We start from the raw sequence: 27,449 nt of genomic DNA on the forward strand, positions 1-27,449 counted from the left end.
GTAAAGAAAGCTTCACGTTGTTTTGCTTTAATAGTTTTATTATGCAAAAACCTGATTTGCAATGATTTTGACCCTAATTCAAGCACACTGCTATAACAAAAATGATATGACAGATATTCAATGATGGGGCCTCCCAGATACAGCCATAGAGTCATCTGAGATTGCCGAAGCGTCCTATATTTAAAGAAATAAATTATGACATTAAAAGGTCACAGATAAGCTCTTTTATTCAATAATATAAAAGTACTATTATATCTAAAATTGGTTTGCACATTAAAAATTATAAAAAAATAGTAATATTTCTAATAGTAATAATTAGTAATGTAATTTCTAATTACATAATAGTAATAAATAATAATAGTGATATTATAATAGTAATAGTAATAAAATCTTACTAATAGTAATAATTAGTAAGTAAGCTTAGTAAGCTTATAATAAATGGGTGTCAGTTTTGAAACAACCGTCCTTCAATAGATGAGAGTTGTTGTATGTTTAGCCGTTCTGTTTGGTTTTTATCTGTTTTTCTCTGCTTTTGCTTTCTCGGTGGTTTAGAAATAAAGTATAATTGCTTAAATTCAAAATAAGAAAGAATTCAACTTTTATTTCATAAAAATATTTGCCAATATACAACTGATAAACTTGCTCTTGACAGCTGGTAGAATAAACCCGATGTAAGATAAATTTGTTCAAAAAACCCAATTTTGGGTTAGGAATTATAATCCTTTCTGTCCAATTTCGCAGCTTCCTTTATTTTGGGTTTGGCAAATTATTATAAAATTCAGGGCCATGATACTATGTTTTTATAAAAAAAAATTAACTAATCTTGGTACAATTTTAGACGATAAGCTTTTTATGGTGTCTATAGGTAAGATGGGAGGAAAAAAGTTCCTGGAATAAATGAAAAGGCCTGATGTTTTCTTAGGAAGATATTCTGGAGCTCCTGTCTCTTCTCTATTCCATGGTTAGCCTAATGATTAGAAAATCTGTATTAACTCTATAGAAATACGCACCTGGTTCTTTAATTTTCCTTAAGTCTCCTTATCTTTGATTTTAAGGTCTAAGAACCTTTTCCTGATGATTTAATCACAAACCTAGGCTAGGCCTATTAGAAGTTTAGACCTGTGCCTAGGTCTGTTTAAGATTATCAAAGATCCATGGTAAAATTTTAGTTAATTGACTTCTTACTATCTTGGAAAGGGTTTAGGATAGGAAAATGAAACTTTCAGGGATGAATCTACAGATTAAAGTATGTCCCAGGAAGGTATTTTAAAGTACCCATTTCCACTCCTCCCTCAAGAGGGCCCTGAAATTTGCCTACATGACAGGTCTATACCTATTGAAATTCTGACAAAACAACATTTTACCTTAATTTTTAGTCGCTAGTTGCTTTTTCTCTGTCTTTAGTTCTGAAAAATGTAATTCCTGTTAGGCCTATTTGTTTAGAATTTTGAGCCATATCAATTTTTTTTTTCAAAATTTAGGAAATGTTTTTACATATCTTTAAAACATTTTAAAATGGATTTGAGCATAGTTATGAAGCTGAAAACAATTTTGTTGTACTTTATTTAAGCAGAAGATCTATTTTGCAAGGTTTCACTTTTATAACACATGTATTTTTAAAGGTCATCAAAGGTCAGGGCCCTCTTGAGGGAGAAGGAGTAGAGGTAGTTGCTTCAAAATACATTCCCAGGACATTCTTTAGTCTATAGATTCATCCCTGAAAGTTCCATTTTCCTAACCTAAACCCTTTCTGAGATAGCAAGAAGTCAATTAAATAGAATTTCTCCAGATCCATGTCTATAGAGGTAGAAAACATAAAGAAACATGCTTTAAAATATCCTCTTGGGCAGGGTTATAGAATAGTGGCTCTCCAAAAGACATCCTACTAGAATAAAAATAGGTGATTTTTTTTGTGTTCTTTCATAGATGAATTTTCATTTAGACAATTCACCATAGATTGTTGAATTGTCCCATATACATCCTAAGGATAGGCCTATCCTAATTTGTAAATCTACTAACTTTTGGTTGACTAAAGAAGATTTGAATTTACAATAATTTGTTATACAGATAGAAAAGACTAGAGTTAGATTCTTGTACTTATATTTTGGGATCAATTGTTTTACCATTTGGACATATTACTTCAAGACATGTCAAAATTTAAGGAGTTTTGTTTTCCCCCTGATTAGTCAAATGTAAAAAAGGAAATCATCAAAAATAGGGGTTTTAAGTCCAAATAAGAATACTAAATAAACAAACAAAGCAAATATCTTGAGAGTACAAACCCTTCTCTTCTTAAGTGTAAAACAAAATGTCTAATATATTTAAGGAAAAAGCAAAAGAAACAAACTAACAAAACAAATGCAGAAAGTCAATATATGTAGGCCTTATATATAAAAAGAAAAATAATTACAAGATGAATAAAATTCAATGAAAGCCAAAACTTATAAGAATTAAAACCAAATACATAACAATCATAAAGCAAGTCATTTGCCAATATCTGTGATTTGCACAAAATCCAAAAAACTACCATCAACATATACTAGGAAACTAATGAGAAATAAAAAAAAATATTTATTCACTCAAAAAAACAAACAAAAAACAGCATGTAAACAAGTTGGAGAATTATGTCATCTGATATCTTATTTTAATAATTACATTCCTTCTAGACATCCTTTGAGACTTAAGTGGTTGTTGATGTGTTTGATTTTATGATTAGGAAGGTGGTTCAAGGTTTATTTCAGGGACCTGTTTCATCTTCTGCAAATAAATCCCTTGGTATCAGAATAAAAACCATCTCTAGCTGACACCCAAGAGTTTCTATGAAGTTATATAAGGTGCTTGTACAACCATGTCTGGAGTTTGGAATGTCATTGGCAGCCCCTTGTTTTTCAAAAAAGACTAAGTTGCTTGAGGATGTCCAGCATCATGCCACTAAGATGGTTAGCAGCATGAATAAATTTCCATATGAAGAAAGACTACATTGTTTGAAGCTGCTGACACTGACATACTGAAGGAAAAGGGGTGAAATGATTTTAACCAAGAAAATCCTTGCTAAAATACCCTTCCTGGTCTCTTTGCACATCCCTTGCATTCTGGTGCTAGAGGACATTCAATTAAGCTCCCTATGCAGCATTCTACAAGTAGACATAGAAGTCATTTCTTCAGCCAAAGAGTCATCAATATGTGGAATCGACTGTCTGAGGAAACAGTTTCTACCTTGATAAGCAACAGCTCTGCCAGGATATCCTTTATAATTGGGAAGCTGCAGAGGCCTTCACAAGAGTCTAGATCAAACAGCCACAACCTACACCAAATGAATTTTTTCATCACTGTAGCATCACAAGGATAGGAAATCCTTATATTGCTCCAAGCTGCAATTTAAGGTAATTACTAAAGTATTGGCTTCTCTTTTCAGAAAACCAAGATATGACTCATTTATTTTTAAATCACTGGAATCTCTGTTCAAAGCTAGACCTAAATGTTGGTATTTAAGAATTTCAACTGCTTCCCTGTAGTGCTGGACAATACCTCATTATATAAAATTAAACAAGCTTGGTTAAATAAAAGAGTATGTTCCAGATCATCAAATATTTGTTCTGCAAGGGCATAGTCAAATTTCATTAGTCTATTTAAGGAATATTTATTTGTTGTATATTATTGACTGATTGACTTGTCTATATTTTATATCTGACATGCCGGAGAATCTGAAGCTTCAGGTTTCTTAGCTTGATCTAATAAAGAACAAAAAGAGAATCAGGTAGCAAAGTCACTCAAATATGACATTGTGGTCAATTATGATTGTAACCTATAATCTATGATGCCCTTTGTCATCTTCTAGATAAAGATAGAATTACTCTTCAATAATCACTTTTTATGACAATATTATGTTTATCAATTCCAAAAGACACTAGATATTACAACTTCCTTTCAAGAGAGCCCTTAGATAGCTTTATGGTGACCTATAGTGACAAAAAACAAAATGAACCTGGAATAAAAAAGAGAGTGCCATTCACACAAAAAGTGATTTCCCTGAGTGTTCAAGGTGGAGGGGGGGGGGGCTGTAAATTTCCCTTGTGGAGTTTTCAACAATGCAGTTTTCATTTTTATCTGATTGAATTTTAAGGGTTTTTAGTTGTTTCTTATTTTGGAATTCTCATAATTTTTTTGCAGCAACCTTTTACCATTAAGATTAATTATAATCATGATCACCATTCCTGGATCAGCCTATAATAGCAATTTTCCTCACTTGAGAGTTTTGTTTCTTAAAAAATTATGCTTCAAATTTGCTTACTATGGGTGTTTGTTTGTTCTTGACAAGATTGTAGCTACTGCTGCAGCCATGATTATATTAACTAAACACAAATATACTAACTTTTCTTCTTTTATTGTATAATGATTCATTTCTGTCAACCCTAGTAAAGGACTATTAAAATTAGAACCTGCTATGGTGGTAAGTTCTGATCCAGTAATGGTTTTGTGCCTCATAAACTAGGGTTGGGGTCACAATTCTATGCCTTGACCAGACATAGAATCCTGACTGTTCTTAACTTGACTGTACAGGGAGGGAATAATTCCTTGATATAAAAGGAAAAGATTCCTTCCCTGTCAACCCTAATTAATGACTGATGAGAACTTGCTATGGTGGTAAGTTCTTATCATTCCTTAACCTGGTTTTACTGGGAAGGAATTGATTCCTGATAAAAGAGAAAAAGCTTGTCATTTCCTCTCTCATTAGCTAAATTTAACACCATTCCTTAACAAAAATAGACAGTGAGGAATAAACCAGAATGAGGCTTCCTTAATTAAACAAGCCTTGAAAAAAAGAATTCAAATAAGTAGAGCCTGGATAAAGTTGAAGTTACCAGACTAAGCAAGATTTCAAAATTTTGTCAACTTAGCTAGTTTTTAAGTAAGTCAGATTTATGCTCCTGCTTATTTTATTTAAAAAATTACAAGAACTTTACAAGGGAAAGCAGCCTCTAAGGCCAAAAGCTAGAATGGGTGGCAAGGTACAGTATACTACAAAATCAGATAGAGAGAAATACTTACATGATTAGATTCCCCTTTCAAGATTCTGGTAAAATTGTTGATAGGGGCCATATATATATATATATATATATATATATATATATATATATATATATATATATATATATATATATATATATATATATATATATATATATATATATATATATATATATATATATATATATATATATATATATATATTATATATATATATATATATATATATATATATATATATATATATATATATATATATATATATATACATATATATATATATATATATATATATATGTATATTTATTATCATATCTTATAGATAACAAAACAACATAACAACCTTTATCAAAGAATTAGAACTCATAGTAATATAAATATTGTTGAAAGGTGGTGATTATTGTACAACCCCATTAGCTTAATGTACCAGGGTCAGTAATGCCAATTCACAAAAATTTAGAAGGGTGGTGGGGGGTTACAACCAGTTAGTTATGATGAAATAAAAATAAGAAGGTATTTTGCAGGTCAAGTCTAGTCAATTAGTGCCCCTTTTTAACACCGAATGTATCTGCAGCTGATCATCAAGTAATACAAAAATCAATATGATGATGTTATTATGATGTTATATGATGTTATTGTTTGTCAGGCTAGGGGGAACATAAATGATTGAGTAATAAAAATGATATTTTCAAAAGAGAAGAAAGCAATCATTCTATTTAAATGTTAATAGTCAAGTAAAAAGATATATATATAACATAGAATAGCATTTATAATTGGTATTTTTAAAGTGATTTTTTTTAGGCAAGTCAATTTGCTAATAATTTGAAGTATTTGATCTCATTTAACAATAAAAATATCCATATTAATGGACAGCTGAGATCTATGGCAGTGTTTGTCTTTTGTTAAAACAATCAGGGAAGTTATACATACAAAGCTCCATGATGATATATATTCTTTTTGCTGATTTTTTTTACACATGTTCATTATTTTTAAACTTGGTGCCTGGTAAGTATAAAACCACCCAACTGCAAATGGAGTTCTTCTCCATTAAAAATTGGGTCCAATAAATTTCAATTTAAATAGTTCTCAATTTTGATTAAATGGTCCTGTATTTTCGTCAGTTATATTCTTAATTAAATTATTTTTCCCACAGTTTTCATCAATTAAATTGCTTCTATAATTTTCCTCAATTAAATAGTCCTCAATTTTCATTAAAAATTGAAGATTTTCTCAGTTTTTAAAGATGTATATGGTTTTGTGGTTTTCCACTTTGCCAATTTAAAACAATCAGATTTCAGTTTTAGTGTCCTTGGTACTTTATTTATTGCTTACAAAATTATAATCTTGAGTAATAATACTCAAAGTCAGAAATGTAGGGTGGATAAACATTTTATTGCTTCAAATCTTATTATCAGAATACATTTGACCCAGACTCCAGCTTTTGAATTTTTAAAGGGAGCTGACTTCACATCTATAGCAAAGAGGATTGAACCACAAAAATATTTAATCTTTGTTTATCCCTTTTTAGGTGTTTAAGACCAATCGATTTTTAAGAGGATTTAGACAATAATGAGCATTTCAAGAGGAGCTGGAACAATATTTGGTTTGAGCACTGGTAACTATTGAATCTCTTATTCTCTTTTGTCCTGTGCTTGTGCAGTGAGTTTCATCACAGCTTGCCAGTGTGGGACCTAGTACCAACCTGGCTGTAGCAACATACTTCAGGGATCTCAGGGATCCCACACAAGGATCTCAGTAGTCAAGAAGTGTTGTTGATCTGATACAGTACTTATTTCATTTCCCCTTTATTTTATGTGTAGAGGGTGATTTTAGAGTGAATACATGAATAAAACAAGTATAGGTTGACTGAGAGATAAAGCACCAAAGAGGCTGAGTTAGTGAGTTAAATCACGCCAGCTTTTAAAAAGACCCTTCCCCAAGAGATCAAATTTTCTGAACTTAGCAATTAATTAAGAAATACATCACATGCATGAAATAGGTGCTATCACTTTTCGTTGATTTCAAGTAAGGTAGACTTTTGACATAGTATGGCACAAAGAACCAGGGGCGGATCCAGGATTTTCTTTAGGAGGGGGGTCATAATAGGTTGCTTTGATAAACTTGCAAAGAAAGAAATACCTGTAATTTAAAGGGAACCTTGACAATTATGTGTCATAGGTAAATAGTGGAAATGGTCATAAATTTAATCTAAAATCTGGTGAGGGTTAAAGTTCTTGTAAATCTGTTGAAATTGAAATGGTATAAAAATATTGATACAAAAAAAAGTAAGTTATAAAAACCACCCCTCTATAAAAAAAAGCTGCTCACCATCTGTAAAAAAAATACGATAATTAATATTTTCTGCATAATTTTTCGCCTTTGCACTTATGACCACTATAGCAAGTGAGTTAAGCTTTTCATAGTAAAAAAAAAACAAAAAAAAACTTGAATCATCTTTTGTGGTCTCTTTGTGACAATTTCTATAGGTCAAACCATTTAGTATGTCACCTAACTTTGTAACATTGCTTAGTAAATATGATAGTAATGAAGAGAAGGAACTGAGTATAAAAATACAACTTGTATATTCATAAAAGATATATTAAACATTAAATAATAGTTCTTTTAGGGATGTAACAAGAAAAACAGAAAGAAGAGATAGAAATGCATAGAAGACATTTAATATGAGGGTTTTAAGTATAGGCAATAAAGAATTAACTAATCACTGTTTTTTCTAAAAATAGTGCTTTAATTTTAGAGTGTAAACTTTGACAAAACCTCAAAATTTACTAATCTTAATTTCACTTTTCATAACAGCGTAGCGTATCTTTTCAATTTTTAAATTTCAATACATTTTGCTGAAATTACAGAATTCACAATTTTATAAGGAACAGTCGATTTCTGTATTTTCACTCCCGCCATATCTATTTATTACATGGTCGATTTCTACCTCAATATTTCAGTGAACGTTTATAATGGCTAGTCCTGTCAGTTTAGAGCTGTTCATTAGTATTTCCTCTGCTATTCGTCCTAAGATATTCGAATAAAGACAAAAATTGTCAGAACAAATCAACTCTAATAAAGATGGATGTAGTTATTTGCTTCAAACTAAGTATACGAGTCGAAATGCTCCTTAAAAAACAAAGTTATTTGTGTTTTATCTTTGAATTTGATTGGTATGGATTGGAAGTTTTATTTTCTCAGGGTTTCAAACTGTGGAGATTTCTAATTAATTTTTTTTTTAATCTTGAGACTTGAGATATTCAATTCAAACGTCTAAATTTTGATATGTTTGTTGAGCACCAAAATAATAATTTGAAATTTGATTCCGATTTAGCATTAAGTAAGAGAATTATCCTGTAAATATTTTGATTTATAAACTACTAATTGTGGAAATATGATTGGAAGGCATGTATCAAAATAAGTATAAAAATCCTCAGCGGTATATATAGTAGTTTAGACAATTTTATGGACAAATATATACAACCCCTATACAAAAACAACTATATTTTATGAAGAGTTGGTATATACAAAGTGAAGCATTCTGAAATAATATTGTAGTTGTGTTGCGTTTCCGTGGTTAACTCAGGCTGTTTGAATTTTCACTTTATATTAATATTTTATTAGTAAATGTTTGAAAAAAAAGTCGATGCTCATTCAAACTGAAAATTCAGAGACCCATCTATACCAGCTAGAAAAAATAAACAAATAATTATTTGCCTTCTTTTATAAATTTTTTTTTGAAAATTAAAATTTTCAAATACAAATTTCAAATTAAAAGAAAATAAATCTATTCTTCCTAAATGATTACTTCAACCTTTAAAGGAGCATTTTGACTCGTATACTTAGTTTTAAGTATATACTTATACAAACCTTTATTGAAGTTCTAAAGAGTTTGGCCTTTATTTTAATGTTTTAGGATGAACAGAGGAGGTGATGTGTCATATAATGTATAGCTTTAATTTGATCAAAATAGGCAGTAAAGTGGGCACCATTTGCTCACCAAAATTCAAAACTTAAATTAATAATTTTTGCACTTCTCATACATTTACTTTCTATTATACAAATCCCCTAAAAATAATGCTGTAAAAACCACACCGCTTTGCGAAAAAAGCAAACCAAATAAACCAAACCAGACAGCCAAAAAAAGTAATGATATCAATTTCTTTGCCTCAGTGCCATAGCAAGACTTGAAAACAAATTTTTGACAGTCAAAAGAAGTATGTTTTTGCTTTTCAGCCCTGTTGTGACAGCACAATCAAGAAATATCATTTCAACAGCCTAAATAAGTTCAGATTTTAATTTTCCCCTCCGTGTTATTACTAAATGAAGATTTTTGTCTTCCAGTTGGCTTTTCTGGTATTACAGGTAGAATCCCTTGATAAAACTAAATTTAATTAAATACTTTTTAGCTATGTGTTCTTAGTAAAAGTCTAACAGAGATCACACAAAGTAACTAAAACCTTGTTTCAAATTTTTTTGGAAAAAGAAATCATCTTAATGATTAAAAACTTATTAAAAACTAATTAAAAAAAAAAAATTCGCCCCAACCCAAACCAGAGCTAGCGGTCCTAATCACAAATCCACCACTACATCGGGGAGGGGGGGGGCGCCCCTGGATCCGCCATTGAAAAGGACTATGACAGATTCTGCTATGGTATGTAGTTTCTGAAAACATTATATTTCTGGTTAAGGACGCGTATTCAAAGTTCTATAGCCAAATCCAGAGGCTTGAGAGACTAACAGATAATTTTTTTACGTAAGCAGGTGTTCTACACATTTATTTCTTGTCTCCCCACCTTTTCAAACTTATCCTCAGTATAACAATGTCACTTGCTGAAACTGTAGATGGCCCTACAATTGGCAGGAAAGCAATGGAAAAACTGGCACACATGGATGATATTGTGAAAATTAATAGCCTAGAACAACTTTTTCAAGCAGACACTGATGAACTCGAGTCAGCAACTAAAGTCTTTTGGATAATTATTAATATAACCAAAACCAAGGTTCATCTGGTGTCTAGAGACCCTGTGTTATGAACCATGTATATTTTTGAAAATATCCATTCTTTCTATCTATGCAGCCTGATTACTCCTAAAAATGGTCACTCAAATTCGATCTGGAAAAGATTTCGCATGGCTAATTGGATCTTCAAGGGTCTACTAATAATCTAGAGAAGCTAAGCACTGGTGACATATGTGAAGATCACTATAACTTACCAATAATCCCTATTGCTTTATACTAAAGTGAAACCTGGCCAATAAAAACTGAGGATAAACGAAGAATCTGCATGTGAAACTAAATGCCTCTGCTGCATAACAGGGATTACCTATGATGACTGGGTGTTGAATAAAGACCCTTGTGAACGCCTCTATTGCTCAGGATTGTACCATCATGAATTTAATCAAAAGTCAACAGCTCCATTAGCTAGGTGATATTCAACAAGTGTCAGTGAACCTGCTACCAAAAATTCTCTTTGAAGGATAGGTACATGGCAAGTCAAGGTAAGTTACGAGTTAATAAGTGAGAGGTATTTAGAGGGAGGGACTGAGAAACAGCATCAACAGTCCCTAAAACGAAATTCTTGAATGCACATCAAGATGTAAAGACCATAAATATAAAATTAGAAAGAATTTAGCAAAGTATTGAAAATAGCGTTTGCAAAAGTTAACACAATAAACTTTACACAATAAATGTTAAAAAAGCAAGGAAAAAAGGGAGGGAATTCCTTTCCCCTTCTGAAAGGGGAGGGGACTCACTTATTTAACCTTTTAATCACATGGAGGAGGAAAGTTTTTTTTTATAATATCACCACTGTACTGACAGCCACAAGACAGGGTTGGGGATTTTTGATTTTTATTCAGACAGGTTGGGGATTTTTGATTTTTATTCAGACAGGGTTGGGGATTTTTGATTTTTATTCAGACAGGGTTGGGGATTTTTGATTTTTATTCAGACAGGGTTGGGGATTTTTGATTTTTATTCAGACAAGGTTGGGGATTTTTGATTTTTATTCAGACAGGGTTGGGGATTTTTGATTTTTATTCAGACAGGGTTTGGGATTTTTGATTTTTATTCAGACAGGGTTGGGGATTTTTGATTTTTATTCAGACAGGGTTGGGGATTTTTGATTTTTATTCAGACAGGGTTGGGGATTTTTGATTTTTATTCAGACAGGGTTGGGGATTTTTGATTTTTATTCAGACAGGGTTGGGGATTTTTGATTTTTATTCAGACAGGGTTGGGGATTTTTGATTTTTATTCAGACAGGGTTGGGGATCTTTTGATTTTTAATCAAAAGACTTGTTGAATTTTACAGTCCCAGTTATGTGCAATCCTTAGCTTCTAATTATATTCCCTTAAAAAATTATTTTCTTCAAGGAAGAGGACGTTCTGCAGTTGCAGTTGTGCGAATATCTGGTTATAATGCACAGACGGCCCTGCAAAAGATGACAAATCGAGACGATTTTCCGCCTAGACAAATGGCATTTGTAAACATTTTACACCCTCTTAAGAAAACGCTTATTGATAAAGGGATGATTGTTTATTTTCCAGGTAAGATTTACTAATTTATCGTTGTTTGACATAGCGTTGCTTAAGAGATGTATTTACTGTAACTAGGATAGATTTACCCCTAGAAGCTTTTGGGGTATTTTGTGTCTCCAAACAATGCACTTCTGCTCTTACATTCTACATAGACATCATTAAATATAGAAAAGGATCTATAATTAAAAGTGTATATATTGTAATTAAATATTGAAATTTATTAGTAATTTCCTATTCTGCAAGTATTTGTATTTCATGCTGGAACTATGCTATCTTAGCCACCCTGTATATTTGTATAAAACATGGGATTTGGGGAACTTCTTTTTTTGTTATTTTAAATTGAATATTCTGGATAATCTGTTCTATTGTAAATACACAAGGAAATACTAATGGGCTTAAATCGAATTTTAAAGCACTCATGGTATTTCAAAAGTAGATATCAGTTTGAAATACTTTAAGCCTTTCTATTAGAAATATATAGAACTTCTCCTTGGCTAATCATGGCTTTCAAGATCTGGAAACATGCGATCCTAGCTGTCTACTATTATTCCTGAACCCGCCATCCCGCCTTCTCCCTTACAGAAGACACTTATGACATTGGTAGCAATTAATGCCAATTGATAATTGATCAGAATTAATAATTGATGGTCGTATTTGATGAGATTATGAGGATTTCATTTCCTTGCGACAGTAGGGATCGAACCTGAGCGGCTTTAGATGAGCAGCGCAGTCTACAAACCAAGATTAGAATATTGGAAGCTACAGTGATGACAGTGGTCAAATATGGCTCTGAAGCATGGACACTCCGAAAAGCAGATGAAAATTTACTAGATGTTTTCCAGAGAAATTGCCTACGGATTGTTCTGGGTACCCGGCTGACTGACCGTATTTCAAACAGTAGGTTGTACGAAAAGTGTGGTTCAATCCCGCTTTCTGGGGCTATAATGAAAGAAAGGTTGAGATGGCTAGGCCACGTTCTACGGATGAAGGATGACAGATTACCGAAGATTGTCCTTTTTGGTCAACCGTCTGGGGCTACACGGAAAGCAGGTCGTCCTTGTCTGGGTTGGGAGGACGTCATAAATAAGGATTTAAAGGAAATGGGAACTTCCTGGGAGGGTGTAAAGAGGGAGGCTTTAAATAGATTAGGTTGGAGGAGGAGCGTGCGTAGCTGTGTTGGCCTCAGGCGGCTTGGTGCTGCTGTGAGTTATTAGTAGTAGTAGTAGTAGTAGTAGTATTTGATGAGGGTACCACGAGAAAGTTGGTATCACTAATCTCTTTTGACAATTTAGAAAACTTTTTGCAGTTTCAAATGGTAGGGTATGGTATTGGTAGGGTAGTGGTATTGGTAATGGTAAGGTATAGGACTTGTCTGTCCTTTTTTTTACTCTTTTGCAGAAGAGCCTTTCTTGGTAGTGTCAACCTGTCTGCCATCGCTTTTCACTATCTGAAGATCCCCATAAGCTATCTTTACACCGGATTTTGTAGGCAACATCAATCTCTCGAAAGGGAGGGAGAACTAACCTACCACTCACAAATCCTCAGTGGCAAGCGGCACTAGATCCTTAAAATCGATACGAGAAAGAGAAGGTCCTTTTCCACCTCGAATGGCTACTTAAAGAATCTTTTCTTGCACCTCGGTTGGCACTTTATATGCTAAGGTGGTTGGTTCCCCCAGGCATGATCAGTTTCAGTCCGTATGATTTAGCAGTGTATACAACAAAATACCCCGACCAATAGTCAGAAACTCTCGAGGGCACCACGAGAAGGTTGGCATCACTAATCTCTTTTGACAATTTAGAAAAGTTTATGCAGTTTCAAATGGATCACCAGAAACGAAAAAAAAATATTACTTCATTCTAAGTGTCTTGGGTTTTTGTGGGAGTGCGATTGACGTTGGATTTATATAAATTTCAAAAGCGAAAATTGCATCATTTTTCGCTAGGAGTAGTCTTATCGTTTTAAGTATCTCTGACGCATGCAAAATTAGATGACAAATTACTCTTAACAGCTAAAGAAAAAGGCATGGAACCAGATATAACCAAAATTGCACTAAATTGCAAATGAAACCGTACCACAGTTAAATCTGCTGTTAGAAGACAAAGCACAATAACAGTGGAATCAAAGAACATGTTGGTTTAGTGTGTGCCAGTCCGTGAAGAATAAACATGAAAGAGGAATTGGACAAGGTAAAGTTACAATGGAATAAACCAACGTGTTAGTTTAGATTGCGTGAGTCTGTGAAGGATAAACAGGAAGGAGGAATTGAATTCAGGCCATAATTTCTTAATTGAATTGAAATTGCAGATCTTTCACCCTAGAGTGAAGAAGAGTTAATTTAGCATCCGCAAAGATACACAGGAAGAAGAAGAGGCATAATTTTTTAACCATCCTGGAATGGAATTAAGTTATTTTGGCTTTTGTGAAGGTTAAACAGGAAAAGGAGCTGATTTCATGCCAGAAAAAAAATAATAGGAGTTACTTCACATTTATTTCTATCTACTTTCTTTATGTGAATCATTTGTTTATGTATAATTTTTTTTGAAAAAAGATCCATTATTTTCTTTATATTGGTAAATCAGGATTTTCTGGCCTGGAAAACTGATCTACATAGGTCATGGTTTTGAGAAAAATCGTTTTGAGCCTTATTTTGAAAAAAAATTCGCATGAGTGATGTCAGATTTATATATATATATATATATATATATATATATATATATATATATATATATATATATATATATATATATATATATATTTCAAGAGCAAAAATAGCATTATTTTCCCCCAGGAACGATCGTATCGTTTATAGTATCTCTGACCCATGCAAAATTAGACAGGATGGCAAATTACCCTGAATAGTTAAAGAAAAATGCATGGAACAAGGCACAGTCAAAATTACATTGAGTTGCAAAGGAAAACGTAGCACAACAGAATGTGCTGTTAGGTGATAAAGCAAAATTATAATGGAATGAAGAGACGTATTAATAATAATAATAATTTATTTTTAACCCACATCATAACAAGTTATGGCACTTGTGGAGTAACAAAAAGAAAAAAAAAATGAAATACACAACAAGTAAAATACACTACAAATAGAAAAAAAATTACGCTACAATGAGATTAACCGAACAGACGGACCAAAGGATGATGAGGCGATAAACGATAAAAAGCTGATTCCGACAACCTTCCATGCATGAGGGCCAACTTTGCACTTATATCAGGGACATCAAACTTACGAATTATCTTCCTATTGCTATACCAAGGGGGGAGATAAAGTAAAAATTTACAATATCTGAAATAAAATATCCGAATCTGATTAACATCTTTTTTCTTTAGAAGGGGATAAAGACCAGAAAGGTAAAGGACAGAATGATCACAAAATGTAGCATATAGTTTACCGAGTGCACGTCTATTATACTTCCCTCGATTAGCAACTATCTTAGAATAGCCCATTTGAATTTTCTTTTGAACATCACGAACAGTGCACTGCCGTAGGCAAGAAATTGAATTCGTAACAGTAATACCCAACCACCGAAAGGCGGAAACAAAGGGTATTGAAAAACCGCGACAAGCTAAGGGAGCATTAGAGGAAGTCGGACCATTAAAAACTAGAAATTCACATTTCTCAACATTAAGAGAAAGACCAATATTAGAAAATAGACGTGAAACTTTTGAGACCATAAACGAAAGACCTTGCTTATTTTTACACAAAAGTAAAAGGTCATCTGCATAAGCAAGATAAGAAACATCTGAGAGTCCAATAAAATAATTTGATCTAATTTCATCTAAAATACTAGAAATGCACATTTTGAATATACTAGGTGATAAAACCCCTCCCTGCTTGACACCTCGACATAAACGGACAAACGGAGATCCAGATTTATTAATTCGGAGGAAAGAATTCTCATACCAAAAACGAAGAAGAAAAATGACTGAAAGATTTACACCATTATTAAAAAGGGAAAAAAAGCTTGACTGTGAACTACATTGTCATAAGCTTTAGAAAGGTCCAAAGTACACGTATAAAGTGGCGACCCCTCAGCCATGCTATTCTTAAGGGCGGAAGAAAGAACACGGTGTGCATGTTGACAACCAACACCAGCTTGAAACCCAAATTGATTCGATCCGAAATTTATATTTTCATTTAAATGAGGAATTAAAATATTTTCAAGGATTTTACTCAAGTTACACGTAGTGGTTATAGGGCGATAAGATGAACATTGAGAAGGGAGTTTTTCCCGCTTTAGAATTGAGGTGACATTTCCACAAAGAAAGCTATCCGGAACCAGAGAAGATGTTAAACACATTTGGAACAACAACTGCAAATGAAATAAAAGAACAACACACTTTAGATTTATATTATTTACGCTAATACCATCAATATCAATGGATGAAAATTTCAGTTGCTTAATTGCATTTTCAACAACAATTTTATGAAGGATAAACAGGAAGGATGAATTGAATTCACGCCAGAACTACCTAATTCATTGAATATACTGATTTCATAGGCAGCGGAATAGCGCTGCCTAAGTAAAGATTGATGTGGGCACAGTACATTATTTATTTATGTATTTTTTTTTGTTTAGACCAGGGCACTTGGTTTTGAAGGAAATATCGTAGAAACTTCAAAAAAGGCTCATTCAATTGGAAATTGAATTTGCTAGTACCCTTTTTAATAGTTGAAAGTGATTGGAGGGCAACTATCCCCCTTCCACGCCTACCATTTCCCCAAACACATCTAATAAAAACTTTGAGATAGCCATTTTGTTTAACCTATTTGAAAGATCTGGAAATTATGTATTTAAGGTTGAAACCCCACTCCCCACAACCTTCAGGGCAAGGGTTGTAAGCTATGCCCTGGGGTATTTAACGTTTATATAGAAGAGATGATCGTATAAACTTTGGAGGGGGCTCATTGGATTGCTAATCAGAAGTTTTAGTGCCTTTTTTGAGATTCAGAGTGATCGGAGAGGGGATAAACCCACCCATCCCTCACACACACCCCGTATTTTCCCGGAATGCATCTGATAGTAATTTGAGACGGCCATTTGTTGTAGTAGAAACTTCGAAAAGAGCTCATTCGATTGGAATTTGAAAGGGCCACTGGCCTTTAATAGTCGAAAGAGATTGGAGAGCAACTAACACCTCTCCCACGGCCACCATTTCCCCAAACGCATCCAATCAAAATTTTGAGATAGCCATTTCGTTCAACGTAATTGAAAGGACCGGAAATTGTGTCTTTTAGGATGACACCCCCCACAGCCCTCAGGGCAAGTCCAGTTATGCCCTCGGGTCATATAAGGTATATATAGACAGAGTGATTGAATAAACTTTGGAGGGGGATCGTTGCATTGGGTAATCAGAAGTTCTTTTGCCCTTTTTAAGGTTCATAATGATCGAAGAATAGAAATTTTAAGATGGTCTTTTGTTGTTGTAGAAACTTGTTCAACGTAATTGAAAGGTCCAAATATTATGTCTTTGAGGATGACACCCCCCCCCCCCCCAGAGTTCTCAGGGCAAGCTCTATAAGTTATGCCCTGGAGGCATATAAGGTATATATATATAGAGGATGATCGTATAAACTTTGAAGGGGACTCATTTGATTCGTAATCAGGAGTTCTTGTGCCCTTTTTAAGACTCAGAGTGATCGGAGGGTCAATACCCCCCACAATACCTCGTATTTTTCTGAGATTCATCTGATAGAAATTTTGAGATGGCCATTTGTTGTCGTAGAAACATTGAAAACAGCTCATTCAATTGGAAATTGAAAGGCCCAGTGCCCTTTTTAATAGTCGAAAGTGATTGGAGGGAAACTAACTCCCTCCCTCTCCCACCATTTCCCCAAACACATCCAATCAAAACTATGAGAGAGGCATTTTGTTCAACGTAATTGAAATAACAGGAAATTATGTCTTTGAGGATGACAATCCCCCCAGAGCCCTCAGGGCAAGGTCAGTTGTGCTCTGGGGACATGTAAGGCATATATATGGAAAGGATGATTTTATAAATTTCGGAGGGGGTTCGTTGGATTGGTAGTCAGAAGTTCTAGTGCGTTTTTAAGATTCAGAATGATCGGAGGATGGATAACCCCCACCTCGTATTTTCCCGTAATGCATCTGATGGAAACTTTGAGATGGCCATTTGTTGTCATAGAAACCTCGAAAAAGGCTCATTCGAATGGATATTGAAAGGGATAGTGCCCATTTTATTAGTCAAAACTGATTGAAGGGCAACAAGCCCCCCAAGTGTGCTCATCAATTCCCAAAACACATAATCAAAATTTTGGGATAGCCATTTTGTTCAGTGTATTTGAAAGGTCTGGGAATTGTCTTTCACAAACCCCATGCCTTCGCAAAACCAGAACATAATTTGCACTTTACTGAAAAAAAGGCCGTGGATTGTCAGTTTACTATATGTATACTGATATATATTCCTTAAAGTTTTAATTATTTTTTAATTTATTGAAGTTGCAAAAATTAAAACGTTTTAAACGTGTTTTTTTTATTTAAATCATACAATAAATAACCGAGTGAAATTCAAAACAAGCAATAATTAACATGAGTAAAGCAGACAACCCTGGTGCCATCTACTTTACTACTACTCTACTTAACTACGCCAGAACTACTTAAATCAATTGGAAATGCTGATTTTTTTTTTTACAATAGAATGAAGATGTGTTATTTTAGTGTCTGAAAAGATACACAGCAAGGAGAAAATGAATTAACGCCTCAATTTCTTAACCACTCTGCAATAAATTGAAATTACCGCGTCTGTGAAGGGTAAACAGGGAAGAGGAATTGAATTCATGCCAGAAAAACGAAATCGTTTCAATAACATCAAATTTATATACGTTCAAAGAGCAAAAATCACGTCATTTTCCCCCAGGGGTGATGGTATCTTTTTCAAGCGTCTATGACGCACGCAAAATAACCAAGGATGACAAATGACTTCGAACAGCTAAAGCAAAGAGTATGTGAGAAGAAACAGCTGAAACGTCATTGAATTGTAAAGGAAAATGTCGCGAAACGAAATGTACGGTTAGAACAAAGCAAAATTACTATGGAATGATGGAACATATTAGATCAGCATGTGTGAGTCTGCGACAATAAACAGGAAGGAGGATTTTTTTTGTGCCGATGACACGTACAAAACTACACAAGATGACAAATGGCTCTGGACGGCAAAAGAAAAAGGCAGGGAAGTATAAACAGCAAAAATCATATTGTATTTCAAACAAAAATGTGACTAAAAACTAAAGAACAATACAGTAATTATGCTATTGCATTATTTCGATTTTTCAAAAATTACAATGAAATAAGGAACGTGTTGAAAAAGAAGAAGGGAGAATTAAACTAAAATTTTGGATTTGGCATCCTATGACTTGAAACTAAAGAATAAAATGATTATTATGCCTATACATAGTTTAGATATTTTTGAGGGCATAGGATCTGTACAATAAATCTTCGTAGATACATAATATAGTATATACATAATAAATCAACTGTAGAAGAACCAGATACGACAAAGAAATCTACGGTTAGAAGAAATGTGACAGGGATGATCACATGGAATCGTACATGAAATCTGCGGTTAGAAGAGAAACAACAGTGAGAACTAACACGAGTCCCAGGAGAAAATATTTCCTATAAAACTCATGATTCTTTGATGCACTAACAAGAAGGAGGAATTGACTTCTTGTCACAAGAAGGAGGAATTGACTTCTCGTCAGAATTTCTTAATTCAATTAAAATGGCTCATTTGACACCACATGACTTGAAACTAAAGGATAACGTGACGACTATGCTAATGCTTAATTAAAGGATTCAATATACACAAACAGGAGCCTTCGCCCGGGCACAATGCAAGTACTGATGCCCTTATCTATTTCTAAAGGTCAATAGCCGCTGCTCTTTTCTCCCTTTAATGATTTAAGTTGAACGATGAACCCCTCAAGACGCAGGTGCGCGTTTTAGGGTATGTTTTCAGGTGTCTGTTACGTAATTGGAGTTGAGGGTGATGCAATCTTGCATCAAGATTTCTTCGAATGTTACGTAATAGGGTTAGGATGTCACATAATAGGACGTGTTGAGAGTCCACGACATTTTTCTTTAAGAGGTTTTAAGACATTTCAAGACGTTTTTAAGACATTGTTCTTCAAGAGTTTTCTCTTCTTTAGTTCATACGTAATAGGGGAATGTTTCCTTATATTACGGATGACACATTCAAACGTGATATAGACTTGGGGCCCGTTGGGAAATCCCCCTTATAGCTGAAGAGGGCACTCACGTGGGTGTTACATAATGATGGCACTCGCGTGGGTGTTACGTAATGTCAATGTACATGTGGGTGTTACGTAATGGGGCGCATATGTGGGATTTGACGTATCGGCGGTCCATACGTGGGATGTGGAATCTTCATATTTTAGTGATTTCTGTCCCCATTAGGATTCGAAAGGGCCATTTCCATCAAATGAAATTGTGCCTTGGACAGGTGAACTACGAAAAACTTTTCTAATATTATGTTTCAGGAAATAGATTCTACGAAATAAGCTGTTGCACGCAAGGAGAATTCCCTGTCCGCGCATACTAGAATTATTATTAAATGAACTACATGTTTCATATGACTGCAATAACTGACATGCAGGGGGGAAAATCGATTACTTGAGTTTCGCTATATCTGAAGCGCACCTGATTGCTAAGTAATGCTTTAGAAGGGTATTATATACCCAGACATAGCGATTCTACACTTCTTAGCGATATGATCCTAGCATTTCGGAGGGTCCTTCTTAGATAATTTCTAGAGAATGATATATACTTGTTCAAAACAGGACTTCAACGCGTCCTATTATGTATCATCCCAAACCCTTCTACGTAACGTTCGAAGAAATCCTGGGGTAAAGTCACGTAAGATTGCATCGCTATCAACCCCAATTACGTAACAGACACTTGAAAACATTCCTTATGACGCGCACCTATGTCTTGAAGGGATTTCAACTTATTTCATTAAAGGAAGAAAAGAGTAGCGGCTATGGGCCTTGTGGAAGAAATTGGGGCGTCATTACTAAGGTACTACTGTTATTTTTTGTTATTCTAAATGTACGTTTTTTCCTCTCTTTTGTTGTTTTTTTTTCATTTATGCTCCGTTTTTTTCATGATTTTTTCGATGGCTTAAATTATATATAATTAATTCTACTCTATATTTTAAGACGAAAGTAAAACAGTTCAAAATAGGGGTGAAACCTTTTTATTGACAGTAATAGATATAAAATTATTCAACTGGATTTTTCGAACACATATACAGTGTTCATCATCAGATGATCATCATTAGATGAAACTAGAGTTTTACTGCTGATGATGAACACTGTATATGTGTTCGAAACATCCAGTTAAATAATTTTATATCTATCTGTCAATAAAAAGGTTTAATCCCTATTTTGAATTGTTTTACTTTCGTCATGGAAAGGCAGTGTGGTCTTCGAAGTTATCTATATTTTAAGCTGTTGAACTAGTTAGCTGCCGGAGGTAGGCTGTATAGGATGATATATAAATGAACGGGATAAGACAAGGAATTTCATATTTTGCGACTGCTATATTTACTTGTTGTGGATTGCGAGATTTTTATTTCACTTGATGGTAAAATTGCTACTACTATCGGAAATATTGCAAAAGTTCTTTTTTTTGTCAAAAATGTGTCGGATTTTTATAATACACCTCAAACATATTCTTGTTTTATTCAGTGAATCATCACAATTCCCTTAGTAATGTAGTTAATACTACGATATTTAAAGAAAACTAACAATATTTTAAAAAGATTCTACCTAAAAGGTACAAAAGCCCACATCACTGATTAATCCAGCCCCCATGCTCTTTATTCCTTCTTTGTTTGTTGTATTTTTAAAATTTTGTCATTTTCCTCAATTCGCGTTTCTTATTTCAAATATTGTAAATATTTCATGGTTCTCCAATCTGTTTTAGCAACGCTGAAATAGTCTTGAGTAGTGGCGTAATTTGAGGAGGCCCCTTTTGTCCCTTTGAAAGTTTGCCCACGCCCCCATGATTTCGAAAAAAAATTATGTTATTTCCATTGAATATTACAATTTTTGGGTATTTTCATTGAAATAAATTAAAAAATAATAGCGCCCCCCCCCTGACCTGGCCCCTAGCAGAATTAGATTCTTATTCAGTTTGTTTTTATAAAGGTCCAAAAACGGGTATTTTTCAAATCTCATTTACCCAGGTGCACAAGCAGCGACTAAGACTCGTATATAAGATTAAATAAAATAAAAAACAAGTTTTTTTTTACTGAAAGTAAGGAGTAACATTAAAACTTAAAACGAACAGAAATTATTACATATATGAGGCGGTGCGCCCCCTCGTTATTACCTGGCTCTTTACGCTAAAGTTCGAATTTTGTTCCAATCCTTTAAGAATGATCCCTAATCACAAAGACCGTTTAATTAGAATAAATAGCTCTTTTGAAAGTACTAAAAAAAACTCTAGCGTAAAGAGTGAGGTATTGACGAGACTCAATACCTCTCGTCAACAATTTCTATTCGTTTTAAGTTTTAATGTTGCTCCTTTCTTTCAGTTGAAAAAACTTATTTTTTAATTTGATTTCTGATTTTTATTTTAAATAATATGGGCAGATTTCTCCGTGGAAAGATCCTCCCACATAATCCTCTCCCCCTACACCCTCCACCAGAAAAAATCCCCCTGAAAACATCTGTATGCTTCCCAATAACCAATACTATATGTAAAAAATGGGCAAAGTTCATAACTTGCAGCCCTTCCCCCGGGGACTGTGGGGGATTAAGTCGTCCTCAAAGACATAGTTACTAGATTTTTCAACTATGCTGAACAAAATGGTTATCTCAAAATTTTGATCCCGTGATTGGGAAAATGAGTGTTGGAGGGGGCCTAGTTGCCCCCCAATTTTTTTGGTCCCCTAAAAACCGCACTAGAACTTTTAATTTGAATTTCAATTAGCCCTCTCGCAACATTCTTGGACCACTGGGTCGATAAGATCACGCCTGGAAAAAAAAAACAAATAAACACGCATCCGTGATCTTTCTTCTGGCAAAAAATTCAAAATTCCATATTTTTGCATATTTGAGCTTGAAACCTCTACAGTAGGGTTCTCTGATACTCTGAATCTGATGAAGTAATTTTCATTAAGAATCTATGACTTTTAGGGGTTGTTTCCCCCGTTTTTAGAAAATAAGGCACATTTTCTCAGGCTCGTAACTTTTGAAACTTGTATATTTAACTTTGACCAAACTCGATGAAACTTGTATATTTAAAATCATCACAAAAATCCTATTCTTTTGATGTATCTATAGGTATCAAAATTCCGTTTTTTAGAGTTTCGATCACTATTGAGCCAGGTCGCTCCTTCAATACTGTTTGTTACCACGAACTGTTTGACAAGAAACTCGGAACTAGACTATCTACTTGATTGAAAATTATTTTTATTAAATTACTCCTTTATCCAGTCTTATCAAATAAGCATGTTTGTTAAACTTTTACATGCGATGCCATCAGGGCCGTATCCAGGATTTTATTAGGGGGGGGTACATAATTTTTTTTAAACGCATGAAAAATTCGGTTATATTTATTTTTATAACGTTTTTTACGAGTCGGACAAACATTTCGAGGGGGAGAGTGGGTCAAACCCCCTAACCTTCCCCCTGGATACGGCCTTGGATGTAATTCATACGATGAATTAGCTTTTTTTTGTATTTATCTTTTTTAAGGTCCATAAAGTTTCGCTAGTGGAAATTAACGTATGTATTTATTACATACTTTTATGATTTACGTACGTTTTTTCGTACTTTTACGTATGGATTAGCTTTTCTGCGTTTTATGTTTTTTAAGGTCCAAAAAGTTTCACTGGTGAAAGTTTACGAATGGATTGATTACATAGTTATATGATTTATGATTAGCTTTTCTGTGTTTTATCTTTTTAAGGTTGAAAAGTCTTCACTGGTGAAGGTTTATGCATTGGTTGTTTACGTACTCTTATGAGTTACGTACTGTTTTCGTACATATTCGCATGGATTAGCTTTTCCATGCTTTATCTTTTTTAAGGTCCAGAAAATTTCATTAGTAACGGTTTACGTATTGATTTTTTACGTACTTTTAGGATTTAGATACTCATTTGTCGTACTTTTACGTGTGAATTAGCTTTTCTGTGTTTTCTCTTTTTTAAAATCCTATAAACTTCACTGGTGAAGGTTTACATCTTAAGTTTTACGTACTTTTATGATTTAGGTACCCTTTTTTTGTTTCTTTACGCATGGATCAGCTTTTCTATGTTTTATATTCTTTACCTTTTATATTCTTCCTTTTACCTTTTATATTCTTTTACCTTTACGCATGGATCAGCTTTTCTATGTTTTATATTCTGTACCTTTTATATTCTTTCTTTTACCTTTTGTATTCTTTCTTTTACCTTTTATATTCTTTTACCTTTACGCATGGATCAGCTTTTCTATGTTTTATATTTTTTACCTTTTATATTCTTTCTTTTACCTTTTATATTCTTTCTTTTACCGTTTATATTCTTTTACCTTTACGCATGGATCAGCTTTTCTATGTTTTATATTCTTTAACTTTTATATTCTTTCTTTTACCTTTTATATTCTTTCTTTTACCTTTTATATTCTTTTACCTTTACGCATGGATCAGCTTTTCTATGTTTTATATTCTTTACCTTTTATATCCTTTCTTTTACCTTTTATATTATTTTACCTTTACGCATGGATCAGCTTTTCTATGTTTTATATTCTTTACCTTTTATATTCTTTCTTGTACCTTTTATATTCTTTCTTTTACCTTTTATATTCCTTTACCTTTACGCATCGATCAGCTTTTCTATGTTTCATATTCTTTAAGGTCCAAAAAGTTTCACTGGTGAAGATTGCTGCGAGTTTCACATTCATGGAGGGAAAGCTGTTATTAGCTCTGTCTTAGAATCACTTGCTACAATTCCTGATTTCAGACCAGCAGAAGCAGGTAGTTAAAGGTTCGTAGTAACAAACCGTGTATAGGTCGAAGTTCAGTTCACAAGTTCTTTTATTCACCAAAAATTTGAATAAAAAGGAAAATTTGTCTTCATATTCCACACACAAGGCTGTATAATAGGGGATTCAGGTAGGTACAGAGAATAGAAAAATAAGCAATAAAAAGTCATAGTGAAGTCTTAAAACACTAAAAAAAAAAGAAAAGTGAATTCACCTCGACCACTCAGTGCCTGCGGTAAATCAAGCCAGATGGAGTTGCCATGCACACTAAATAATACCAGGTGACTTTTCCAAGGTGGCCTTAGAGTAACCCATCCTTACCTTACTTTAGATCCTCTTGTGCCGCCAGAGGCACCCAGGGCATCCACAGAGAGCCGCCAGTCACCCCTGCATGTGCCCCGCCGCCTAAGCCTATTGGGGTTCTATTGTTGTGTGAAAATGTTGGAAAGTTGTTTTTTGGTCGACCTTTCCTGTGGTTTCCCTGAGTATGCCATTCCAATATCTGTCTTGGGATCCTATCGTCTTCCATACAGATCACGTGCCCAAGGTACCGCCACCTTCGTTGCCGAATGAAATCTGTAACCATGGGCTAGCCTGAGATAGGTTGGACTATCTGGTTTGTGAAGTGATATCCCTAGTCAGACAGTTTGTAGTAACGAACTGTAAGTAAGGAGTGACCCGGCTCAATAGTAACCGAAACTCTAAAAAACAGAATATGGATACCAATAGATAGATCAAAAGGATCAAATTTTTATGCTGATTTTCAATATACAAGTTTCATCAAGTTTGTGATTACAAGTCTGAGAAAATGTGTCTTATTTTTGAAAAAAGGACGCAACACCCCCTGAAAGTGATAGAATCTTAATGAAAATCACACCATCAGATTCAGTGTATTAAAGAACCCTACTGTAGAGGTTTTAAGCTCCTATCTGCCAAAATGTGGAATCTGTGTCTTACCAGAAGAAAGATCATGGATGCGTGTTTCTTTTTTCAGGGATGATCGTATCGACCCAGTGGTTCTAGAATGTCGCGAGAGGGCTCATTCGAACGGAAATTAAAAGTTCTGACGCCCTTTTTAAGTTACGAAAAATATTGGAGGGCAAGTAGGCCACCTCCCACGCTCATTTTTCCCCCAAAGCCACCGGATCAAAATTTTTAGATAGCCATTTTCTTCAGAATAGTTGAAAGATCTAATAACTATGTCTCTGAGGACGACTTAATCTCCAACAGTCCCCGGGGGAGGGCTGTAAGTTACGAACTTTGCCCATTGTTGTTGTTTATTAGGAAGTTTACACACGTTTTCAGGGGAGATTTATTTCTGGTGAGGGGTGAGGGTGGTGTTTGGGGGAAGGATTTATGTGGGAGGATCTTTCCATGGGGGAAAAAAATTTCCATGAAGAGTGTGCTGGCTCTCCCATCATTATTCAAAAAACGATTAGATATTAAAAAAAACAAGTTTTTTTCAATTGAAAGTAGGGAGCAACATTAAAACTTAAAACGAACAGAAATTATTACGTATATGAGGTGGTCCGCCCCCCTCGTCAATACCTCACTCTTTGCGCTAAAGTATTTTTAGTACTTTCAAAAGAGCTTTTTATTCTAATTAAACGGCCTTTGTGATTCAGGGGTCATTCTTAAAGAATTAGGACAAAATTCGAACTTCAGCGTAGAGAGCGAGGTAGAAGGGGGAACCCCCTTATATATGGAATAATTTCTGTTCGTTTTGATTTTTAATGTTGCTCCTTACTTTCAGTTGAAAAAACTTGTTTTATATTTAATCAATATTCAGAATCGCTCCAAAGGCAATTATACATAACAGGGACTGCTAAGGCCAGTGCCGTATTCTTTTCCTTTTACCTTACATACCAACATGACAATCAAAGACAAATTAGCAAATTGAGCATCAAAGATCCTGAAAGTGAAGTTAGCAACAATTTTGCTAAAACAGTTAAAGAGGCAGGAAGTAGGCCGTGGTTTAGTATTTTCTTAGTAGCCTTACTTGAATTGTAATTGGGCAGTTGATTTTTTCTCTTCAGTATTTTTTCTCTGAAGTTAGCAAAAATTTCGCTAAAACAGTTAAAGAAAGCAGGAAGTAGGCCTTGGTTTAGTATTTATCATTTACTTATTTATTTGTTATTTAATTTTTTTATTATTTATTTATTTTTTACTTTTTATTATCTATTATTTACTTAGTATTCTTATTTGAATTATAATTGGGTAGCTGATTTTTCCTCTTCAGTATTAGTCATTACTCATTAGCCTGTACTTACATATTGTTACAGTTTTTTTTGTGTGTGTGTGTGTTTTTTTTTTTGTTAATATAAGTTACTATCTTTGTCGGAGAATTGACGCATGTTAATCAATTAGACAAACGTTGACAAATTACTTGGTTCACATTCGAGATTTATGTCACATAATTAACTTTCTACAACATATTTGCGTCGGGAGAGGAACAAGCCCTTTTATTTTTCTGTACTATTGCTGATTACATCTATTGTACTTCATTATGCTTCAAATTCATTATACATAAATAAATGTACGCATTTTGCGTATAATTTCTTTTTACCTCCTCCACATACCTATATGGCATCGGAACACTGATTAAAAAATTAACCTAATTACTGATTAACGTAATTAACTGATTAACCTGATTAACTGATAACTGAAACTAAATTAACTAAATTAACCGAAACTGATAAATTAACTAAAAGTAACTAAATTAAATTAAACTATTTTAATAAATTAATTTAATCTAAATTAAACTAATTAAATTAAACTAAATTAAATTAACTAACCAAAACTAACTAAATTAAATGAAACTGAAATTAACTAAATTAACCTGATTAACTGATTA

General features: G+C 33.7%; 1 protein-coding gene across 5 annotated transcripts in view; it reads left to right on the forward strand.

Annotated features, from left to right (window-relative positions):
- Window positions 1–751: 751 nt before the first annotated feature.
- Window positions 752–27,449, forward strand: part of LOC136035673 (tRNA modification GTPase GTPBP3, mitochondrial-like) — a 287,196-nt gene continuing 260,498 nt past the window's right edge. For 2 of the 5 annotated variants that reach the window (XM_065717591.1, XM_065717595.1), the window contains exons 1-4: window positions 752–865; window positions 6,557–6,643; window positions 11,407–11,580; window positions 24,468–24,587. In XM_065717591.1, the coding sequence (XP_065573663.1) occupies window positions 6,598–6,643; window positions 11,407–11,580; window positions 24,468–24,587 (340 nt within the window). In that variant the 5' untranslated portion in view covers window positions 752–865; window positions 6,557–6,597. Of the gene's footprint in view, window positions 962–6,556; window positions 6,644–11,406; window positions 11,581–24,467; window positions 24,588–27,449 lie in introns of all 5 variants that reach the window. The other 3 variants (XM_065717593.1, XM_065717592.1, XM_065717594.1) reach the window with 3 other exon arrangements.

This window comes from Artemia franciscana, chromosome 14 (genome assembly GCF_032884065.1).
Source record: "Artemia franciscana chromosome 14, ASM3288406v1, whole genome shotgun sequence".
In the NCBI taxonomy this organism is placed as follows: Eukaryota; Metazoa; Arthropoda; class Branchiopoda; order Anostraca; family Artemiidae; genus Artemia; species Artemia franciscana.